The sequence below is a fragment of the Gadus chalcogrammus genome, chromosome 9 (assembly GCF_026213295.1).
Source record: "Gadus chalcogrammus isolate NIFS_2021 chromosome 9, NIFS_Gcha_1.0, whole genome shotgun sequence".
In the NCBI taxonomy this organism is placed as follows: Eukaryota; Metazoa; Chordata; class Actinopteri; order Gadiformes; family Gadidae; genus Gadus; species Gadus chalcogrammus.
Genome location: NC_079420.1, coordinates 1,914,447 through 1,924,542, shown reverse-complemented (window position 1 = coordinate 1,924,542; position 10,096 = coordinate 1,914,447). Strand labels below are relative to the sequence as shown.

The window sequence follows — 10,096 nt, the reverse complement described above, 5'->3', positions numbered from 1 at the left end:
AATACAACTCAGAGTGAACGTGGACATTATAATCGACCTCCTACCACCGATAGAGGGCGATGAATTGTCCATAATTAAAGAGGCGAAGAAGAAGAAATCGCACAGTCGTACACTTCCGGGGTTGAATTATTGATAACAACAACATTTTTAAGTACTTTGCGAGGTTATAAATGAAAATGTGTTGAATGTAAAGGACTCTTTAACATGTATGTACACCTTATACATTGCTGAACCCACATGTTACAGAATTAACTTGAGTCGCAATCCGTGGATTGACCGAACGTTTAACGTTACTCGTATTGTTAAAGAACAGCAAACATGGAAATAAACGAACCCTCTTCTGATGGTACTTTTAAATCAAACGACGTTAAATAGCTTTAACTCGTATTTGATATCAAACCTCCCTAAATAAGTATATTTACTGTGTTTATACCGGATGCTTGGTTCGTTGTGCTGTACTTTCGAAAGACCCGCGTCAGCTGGCGCCCAATCCAAGCCAACGGAGAATTAAAGGTAAACAATGAAACGTGCTCCACCACCTGTTGATCACTTTGACGTGTGTGTTTCGGGTGATTGCTTTATATATGACCATGTGGTTTTAGTTATGTTTTTTTAACAAGTTCCCAAATATAGACTGCATTATTGCAAAGAAGCAGAGCTAATCTATAACTAACAGGTTTTCCATGGGTATTGTTCATTCTTTCTACCGCCGTTATGATCACGGGGATGATCGCGTTACGTCAAACGGTATAGGATTAAACAGATTCCCACTTTGTCCTTTTTCCAGAACCCCCCAGAATGCAGACTCCTGCAAGAAATGCAGTTTTGCAAAGGTAAGAGAAGCCTACCCTGTTCATTACCATTCTGTAGGCCACAGGTGCTGTCTAGTGATCCGCGATTCTCTTCCATACTGGTACGGTGATGCAGGTAAAGACAAAACGTTGACTTAGGAGCTGTTAAGACATTAAAAGTTATCAGATTTCACAACACTATATGCATGTGCCTATTAGAAAGGGTTTCTAGTTAATAGATGTTATTACTTAATTTCCCCTCTCTTTGTCACTTTGTCATAATTCACCTTTCAACATAAGGAACCAAATTTGCATAGAAACCAAACAAGGACCATACGGTATACCTGGTGTTTCAGATCCGGCGCTCGTACCCCGGGCCAGGAGGCCGACTCCCCGCTGCCCCCCCTCAGCGAGCGCCTGGCCCAGCTGCGGCCCTCCAGGGAGCTGCTGGAGTTCTACCGGCAGAAGGTCACCCAGTTCGACGGGGAGCAGGAGGCGCTGCTGCAGACGCTGGAGAAGTACCGCGGCATATCGGAGGACCAGGTACGGCCCACAGGGTCTCTCCCTACCAGGGCTGCATCCTACAGACAGACGGACAGACGGACAGACAGACGGATAGACAGACGGATAGACAGACGGATAGACAGACAGACGGATAGACAGACAGACGGATAGACAGACAGACAGAGAGAGAGACGGACAGACGGACAGACGGACAGACAGACAGACAGACATGAGGTCCAGGTACGAAGGGTGAATCCTACCCTGTATAAATGGTCAATTATATATATTGGACCTCTACGCCAGAGTAGGCTTCTGCGTCGGAGATTGAGAGAGTAGTCTGCCAAACACTTCCCAGTTAAAGCCCCACAGTGGCTCTTTGTCACCGACACGGTTCCATAATAAATAAGTACGCTCTAACCCATCATCCAGGCTGTGGTTGAGACGCCTCACAGGCTTTAAGGGCTCTCTCTAGGTTTGTATGAGAATCAAATAGACGGGTGGAGGGATTTCTACTCAAATGTGTACGACATCACTCTCCTGTGTATGATCAGACCATCTCTATGCCCCTGAACACACACACACACACACACACACACACACACACACACACACACACACACACACACACACACACACACACACACACACACACACACGAACACACACATACACACACACAGCATAAACTACAGTGGGAGGTGCGACAGCGCGAAGGAGAGGTGGCAGAGCTGCAGAAGGCCCTCAGTGACATGCAGGTGTACCTGTTCCAGGAGCGAGAACAGTCCCTCAGACTCTACGCAGAGAACGACCGGCTGAAGATCAGGTGAGGGGGGTGGGGGGGGTTGGCCCTACATCTCTTCTAGAAGATGGTTGCCTGAAGCCTCCTCCTTGAAAAAGAACATCCAGCCATCTGATAACTGTTGGATCACCGGTTAACAGATGGGTGGATGTTGTTGTCTTGTGGTGTGAACAGAGAGCTGGAGGACAGGAAGAAGATCCAGCATCTGTTGGCTCTGGTGGGTCCGGATGTGGGAGAGATTACGTACTTCCACAGAGAACCGCCGCATAAGGTATTTTGTCAACATTGTTATTATTCAATCCGTGTTTTTCTCTTTCTTTATTTTTTAAAGATGGTTGCCATGAAAACAGAGTCCCTCCTGTCTTAAGGGTGGACGGTGTAGAATTGAGTGGGATCTAGCGGAACAAAGTGTTTAATCACATGAAAAGGTTGTTTTTCTTTTACTTAGAATGAGCTCCTTTTTATTGACATATTTGACTAAAAGAGTACTCATTAGAAATCTATCAAGGTACCTCCTCACTTGAATTCTGGCAAGGCTACATCATTTTGGAATACCTATCAATGTAAATGGACTGCATTTATATGCAAGGCTACAGCCAGCTCGTCGGGAGCAGGTAGTTGTCTTGGTCAGGGACACCTAGACCTTCGCCTTGAGGAGCCAGAGATAAACTAGCGGTTGCCAATCAACCTGATCTACCTCAGGTTGAGCCATCCCTGAGCCATCCAAGCCCAATACCTACTGGAACACTAGGTTTTCCAGTACTGTAAATGGAATGTTGGTCAATTCCAGTACGGGCCCCCATAGCTTCTCCTTCGAAAGGGAGGGCTGATTGGGGGCATTTAGTTGGTTGCAATCTACAACCTCACCACTAGATGCCACTAGATCCTACACATTGCACCTTTTTAAGGTTGAATTTCTAAAAGAAATTCACATGCATTGCCGTTAACAGCTTCTTACCTGTGCACAGCATCAAACAATGATTTAAACAATGTGGGTGTTTCAAAAAAGTTTTGTTAACCTGGTGGTGTCTTTAATATAATATATTTAAAAGAACACGGTCCCAAGACCTGTCAACTCGTGTGTTGGTAAATGTAATGAAATTATGCCTTTCACTATAAGATGAATCAAGGTATAAATCTAATCTTCACATCATGGTTATTTGAAGGTGTATTCTGTAAATATATTCTTTAATAATTTGAAACGAGAAAATGGAACATATTGATCGTTCCATTGAAGATGATCACTCTGCATATGAACCTGAATCACCTTCATCTCCAGGTCACCATCCCTCAGAAGAAGCCGGACGGCCGGTCTGATGACCATCTGAACCTCCGGCCCGCCCAGAAGAGACCTGGCGCAGCTAAAGGTTTGGGATCTCTTAAATCCACATTTATCTGATAGTTAGCCTTCATTTGGCTTTGGAAATGTTTGCTCAAGCAATTCATCCACATTTCTCAACCCGTTGAAGAATAAAGTATTCTAATGATAGGTTATACAAGATACACCATTACATTTAAATAGTGTTTGTATTAGTAAGTGTTTAGTTTTATGTTTTGTTTGAATCAGATGGATTGGACGTTGGTATAAATAACATCCCTTACATGGATGGTTTCTTTATTTCTTCTTCTGCTGCAGAGGGCAGCAGAAAAACCAGATCATCAGATGGTGGAAATGGGGAAAACTTGGAGCAATACAGGTCGGACAACCAGACGCTGTTACTGCAGGTACTGTACTGACTGATATCAGAATAGTCTGGTCAGGGACCTAATAAACAATTCATAATAAAGTAAAAGGATAGGGCGTACAAAATGATATCTATGACCAAAGACAATAAGAGACATTCCAGAAAAAGTGCAAGGATGCATTTCCCTGAGTCGAGCACTCTAGAGTGAGTGGGAATTGTAGTAGTGGTCAGAAAGCAATGTGGATGAAGGCTTCAGATGAACATGCAATAGAAGAATTGCACACGCTGTTATGTCTGGATGAATGAAATGTTTGGATGTGGTGACGTGATCCCCAAATAAAAACATTTATTTTCTCTAAAAAATAATAATTTATAGGATAAAAAAAGAAATGAGATGTCTAGGCTGAACTGTGCATTGATGCAGAGGGCTGTACCCGGTCTGTCCAGGTGGAGGCGCTGCAGGCCCAGATGGAGGAGCAGGCCCGGCTGGCTAAAGAGCAGGTGGAGTCTCTGCTGGAGGACCGCAGGATCCAGGTGGACGAGGGCCAGGTGCAGCGCCGGAGAGACGAGCAGCGCATTGCAGATCTGACCGACAAGTAGGAGGAGTTTGGTCTTCATCTGCGCAGCGTGCTCCGCCACGTCGCGCAACAGGACGCTGGACGTTGTCAGCACGTCCCGCCTTGAGGGAAACGAGGATGGAATCATTCAAAATACATTTGACAAGGTCAAATGTATTTTGAACATTTAAAAAGAAAACTTCATAGAAACTGTATTGACTTTTAGCTCTCTGCTTTACCAAATATGGCCGTTCACGATGCTTACATTCTGATCTCTGCTGTCGGGGAAAAGCCAACTTTGACCAACTTTTGACGGTTTGTCAGAATCCGACCCTTACCTCTTCACCTCTCCTCTCTAAACGCCCCCCCCCCCCCCCCCCCCCCCCCCGTGGTGAAGGCTCCAGCGAACCCAGAACCTGCTGTACGAGAGCACGCGCGACTTCCTCCAGCTCAAGTTCGAGACGCGGGGCCACGAGAAGAGCTGGATGGCAGAGAAGGACCGCCTGCTGAGGGACCTGGACGGCTGCCAGGAGCGTCTGAGGAAGGGCCGGACCGGGACGGACGACCAGGCCGGGGCGCGACGGGCCCGCCAGTCCGGCAGCCTCGGTTCATCCCTGCCGCGGTCCCAGACCACAGAACCACAGGCCCAGCTCAACCTCCGAGAGGATCGCAAGGTGTGTGTTCACACGGAGCCAACACTAACACTGGAATGACGCGTTCATCTAAAGCAAAGAGCGGAAAGTACAGATGAGGAGCGCCTGTCTCTATTGGTTCCTTCAGGCCCTGCAGGAGGATCTGAAGCAAGCTCACCGCCTAGCTGAGATGTACAGGGAGCAGTGCGTCACCATGGAGACGGAGCTGTCCCAGATTAGGGAGGAGGGCGACGTGGGCAGGGAGATATTCAAAGTAAGGCCCGCTAAGACTTTGGTATTTGGACTTTGGTTTGGTTGTAAAGTCAAACAATGATGACATCTCTTCTGACATTATGCTTCTTCGTTCTTGTAAACCGAATCTCAGGAGCGGTCGGAGAAGATGGCCAAACGCCTGCAGTTGATGACTCAGCGATACGAGGCCCTGGAGAAGAGGAGGTCCATGGAGGCCGAGGGCTTCAAGGCAGACCTCAAACTCCTCAGACGGAAACTGAAAGACGTGGAGACACAGCTCCTTAAGGTATGCATAATGAGGCGCCCTCTATTCCTTTCTAATGTCTAACAATATGTTCACGTTGGATTGCCGCTACTCTCAAGGATAACTAACAATGTAAAGTGAAGGTCCCAGATGAGTGTGTGTGATGTGTGTTTTACCTGTCAACCAGGTGACACTCAGCGTGGGCCCAAACCAGGACTTAGCCATTCTGCACGAGGTGAAGCGGACGAATTCCCGCACCAAGAAGGTTCAGGAAGAACTGCTGGCCCTAAAACGCCAGATCTTTGGGCTAGAAAACGAGCTCCGGTTCTGCTGAGATTTGATTCGATTTCCTGGAGTCAATGTGTACTTATCAAAATGTATTTATTTATAAAAGTTATTTTGAATACAAGTTGTTTTTTTGTTCATGATTTATTTTGCATCAATAATCAAACTATAACTATCAGATTCATCACTATGTTAGAAGATAAATTGATAAATAGAATTGTAGCAATTTGTGCAACGTTGGTTGTAGTTTAAGAGATGGGCATGCTCTACTGGCATTCTATTTCACAGGTTTATATCCATTGCTAAGTTAACATGGTATGTGTGTAGGTACGTGTTTCACTCATGGTGACAGTAGTTGTTCAGTTTGACAAAATCAATAAACATAAATGATGCGACATTTGTGTCTTCTGAAAAATAGTTTATTTATTTTTATAAACCAAGCGCCACATCCAACAATACTTCGCCCTGGACTTTGGTGACTAGGGTCCTTTGGACTGCAGACACCAAATATGTTGATTTACTCAGTAAATCAACATATTACTGAGCCAGGATTTGTACATGACCTTCACCCATCTGGGATTGAGTCTCCCTCATCTCTGATCCAGACCTGGCCATATACTTATTTTCCAATGCATTCATTTATGTTGCAAATCAGCAGGCACCATATACGACCCTTAGTGAAGAACAGTCTCACTCTGTGGTTCACTAATAAGCAATGAAATCTGATTCACTGGGACGCTTCAGGAAATGTGAAATGACTGTGTCGTTATGATAAGGAATGTGAATTCTAACTTCCAGCAGAATTCCTTTCAGAAAAGTGCCAGAGACCCAAGGCAATTCTTGAAAACGATTACCTACATATATTTGGACAGACTCTGGTCCTATAAATTCGAGAGCAGATGCAAACCTTTTAATTGCCATTTTATCTCGGCAGGCCACATATTTGATTCATGTAGTCTTCCTGGCTGGATGCCGCTGCAGTAGTTACTAAAGATCATTTGCCAAGGACAGACCGTGAGGCAGTAGTTCCTAAAGAAGGCCCTTATTTCCTTTGCTTCCATTACAGTTTTTCTCGATTGTATACACACAAAAAATTGAACTATGCATAGGGGTGGGTATTGCCAAAGAAGTCACGATTCGATTCGTATCACGATTCACATGCCACGATGCGATTCTATCACGATGCATCGCGATACTTGAATTATTGCGATGCATTGCGATGCATTGCGAATTTTCACTGAACACTGTTAAAAAAAAATTAAGCCATTACCAGTGGCTGACTGGCTGTGTATGATCTGGATAGTGTGTTCAATTGATAACTCAAAGCAACTCAATTCATACATAGCTGTATTTATTGAAACGACTATTACTGGATACACTGACAAGAAGTGCTAAGGATCTATAAAACTTAAAATAACAAAATAAGGATAATCAGTGCCGTTTACATGGCCTCAGTGGTCCTTTAAACCAATGAAATGAAAACATTCAAACATTTCCCCTTTTGGAAGTAGCTGCCATTATAACAACAATATCATTTCATAAACATAAGAGGACAAACTGATGCCACAAAAAGTGAATAGCCTTTATAAAACTATATAAAAAAATAAAAATAAAAAATAAAATATTTTTTATTATTCATTTTTTTAAATTAATAATCGATTCTTGGCGTCAACAATCGATGCAGTAGATCGTGAAAATTAGAATCGCGATGCATCGTCATGATGATTATTTGGCACACCCCTAACTATGCACACAATTCTGAAACTTGAAGCTCAAGATTCAACTACAAAACTCCAGACTGCTAACTAAACTCTAAGCACAATTCCACTGTTTTCAAATTTTTGCTAAACTCTAAGCACAAATTTCATCATTTAGCAACAACTAATTACCAATAAGTCTAACTCACTTCTCACCTGTTCAAACTCAACTGGCAAAAAACTTCAATCATGTGTCAGAGCATTACAGTAAATAGGACTCGGTGAGCTCTACTGTATTGTAGATATGGTCCTTTGGCCTGATCAGGATTGGACGTGGGATACATACTGATTTACATGTAGATCTGTTTCACCTCATTTATATTCTTATTTTTTATTTTTTGTTGGCCTACGAAAAGCTTTTTATGCAGTCAGTTCAGCTGAACATTTTACTGTATTGCAGTAAAAAAATGTTTTTGCTTTGTTACCTTTTTGTGTTTGTACTTGCACTGAGTTCATCATTACATCGCCCAAAAGACATTCTAAACATTTTCTTACTGTAGTGTTTTTCATTTTACTTATCAGTGCAATTACTGTACTGTAATTTACCAAAATAGGTAACATTGGTGTATTGTCAGAACAATGTTGCAGCATCAACTATAGGTGTACAGTATGATTCTGGGAAGCTGGGATTGTGAGTTTAGCTCATTTGAGCTCATTGGATAGACAAATGCATTATCCTATTCTGATACGATTGTGTAAATGCAATATTTATATGATATATTCTCAGTATTGGATTACAACATGGCAACAGACATATATGTACCACCTAATTGCAACTTTAAAAAAGAAAGCTATTTCTAAACAATTTTATACATTGGAATATGGAAGATGGCCTCATAAAGCCAAAACATATGTAAATAGTATTTTGAATTTGCGCTACGGTATGGATTTTGACGTTACCTCGGGACCGGTGTGACCGGTAGACAATGTTGTGTGTAACGCGTACATTTTAGTCCATACCGTACAGCCTTAGCGACTAGCTGCACCTACCACTTTCCTTTTAGATTTTTTATCTGTTCCTAATTTCAGGGATAATTCAGAAGAACTTGAAAGCTGCCAACACACAGGCTTTTTTTACATAAGGATGGAGTTTATAATGATCTAAATAATTACTGCCCTTCTCCAAGCCTTTTCCAATGTCTAGCTAAGGTTCTTGAATCCCAAGTGAACTCCTGAGTGAACCCTCTGTCTTCTCGACTCTACTACTAAGCCCCTATAAATCTTGCTTCAGGTCCATTTCAACTACATGTCTTGTTCTCAATAACTCAATTAATCTTCTTGATGGCAAGTGGTTCTTTGTTGCCTTATTTAAAGACTTGTCAAAGGCGTTTGCTAGTGTAGACCATTACTTTTTTATGACATCAGTACACTTGCCTCGTAATGATAATGCTCAAATATGTTAACGGTCACTAAAGGAGTCCCTCAGGGATCCATTTTAGGTCCTTCGTTTATTACCTTGTTTTTAAATTACAATGGTATTTCTACATAAACTTGCAATGTACATTACTATGCTTATGATAATATTACACTCATGAGCTCCTTTCCTAGGAAGACACATTTCTAGGCTGCAAAAAGCATTGCATGTATTATGAACTTCTTGACCTTAAGTTTATTGAAGGCTCCAATATGTTTTTATCGAGATCAAATACTTGAGTAGACCTTGATCTAAAGTATTTCAGTCTGGATGGCTGTCAAATTGAAATTTCTTGGTAGAATTAATAATGAAAAACAATATTTCAGACATCCAATTGAAACGGATAAATTAAAAAATAGGGAATGAAGCTATGTTTCCTATACAGAGACATATGCATGCTTCTTGATCTGCTTTATTAGATCTGGACTTCAGTTCTGAATGTTTATTACTGTTGATCTTTGCTGCAACCATCCCTGTAACCTACATGAGCCAGTAGCTCTGCCTTCTATTAGAAGGTAAGGGGCATACACCTTAAGGGGCCTATGCTTTTCAGTGGTATACCCCTTTAGCATGGGATGGTGTACAGGAAGGGCAGAGGATGCGCACCCTGGTACATTGGACATTTGAATAGATTTGTTTCATACCCGATGACTGTAGCGGTTTCTCCTGATGTTATAAAACCGTGTTCTTATTGATTTACTTATGTATTAATTTATGCTGGCTTCCTTTTTTTTTACCTGTGTTCTTGTATGGGCTCAGGGCGCCATTTAAAATGAGACCTTGATCTCAAAGGGCTTACCTTTGAGGATCAAGGATTAAGGATTAAATGAATAGAATATTAACTACACGGATGGTGCGGTGCTTCTGGACAACCTGCTCTCATGTTGGATTCTTTCTAATTATAAGAAAAATTTTCACTGTCTACCTGTAATAAGTCTAATAATGGTTTGAGTGTGTGTAGCCCCATGCAGTTGTGTGAATAAAATGAATCGTAGATCAAGAACAAGTTTTCATGGGTTATTGCCAAATTGTGGCTGGTCTTTCTGCTACGGATATCAACAATAGCATTTTGATAAAGAGAATCCCCTTTTCACACTCGAGATCTTTTGGTGGGCTACACTGCCTAGACACTAGCTACACCTTTCATTAATAGGTCCATACAGTGGGGCTTTCTCC

General features: G+C 42.4%; 1 protein-coding gene across 3 annotated transcripts; it reads left to right on the top strand.

Annotated features, from left to right (window-relative positions):
- Nucleotides 1–41: 41 nt before the first annotated feature.
- Nucleotides 42–6,171, top strand: ccdc77 (coiled-coil domain containing 77). Of its 3 annotated transcripts, none has more exons than XM_056599076.1 (13): nucleotides 42–206; nucleotides 469–513; nucleotides 788–833; nucleotides 1,148–1,334; nucleotides 1,976–2,118; nucleotides 2,269–2,365; nucleotides 3,374–3,461; nucleotides 3,731–3,819; nucleotides 4,227–4,375; nucleotides 4,734–5,010; nucleotides 5,117–5,242; nucleotides 5,354–5,506; nucleotides 5,652–6,171. In XM_056599076.1, exons 3-13 carry the CDS (start codon nucleotides 799–801, stop codon nucleotides 5,796–5,798), a joined length of 1,491 nt encoding a protein of 496 aa, XP_056455051.1. In that variant the 5' UTR covers nucleotides 42–206; nucleotides 469–513; nucleotides 788–798; the 3' UTR covers nucleotides 5,799–6,171. The 3 variants fall into 3 exon arrangements, with proteins under 3 accessions (XP_056455051.1, XP_056455049.1, XP_056455050.1); XM_056599074.1 differs by having other exon boundaries at nucleotides 42–346; XM_056599075.1 differs by lacking the exons at nucleotides 42–206; nucleotides 469–513 and adding an exon at nucleotides 557–687.
- Nucleotides 6,172–10,096: the final 3,925 nt, after the last annotated feature.

Excerpts from the sequence above, each read along its gene's own strand:
- ccdc77 (XM_056599074.1), top strand. The coding sequence starts at position 319 with ATGGAAATAAACGAACCCTCTTCTGATG. Across the intron at positions 347-468 it reads AAACGAACCCTCTTCTGATG|ACCCGCGTCAGCTGGCGCCC; the intron begins GTACTTTTAAAT and ends TACTTTCGAAAG. Across the intron at positions 834-1,147 it reads AGAAATGCAGTTTTGCAAAG|ATCCGGCGCTCGTACCCCGG; the intron begins GTAAGAGAAGCC and ends CTGGTGTTTCAG.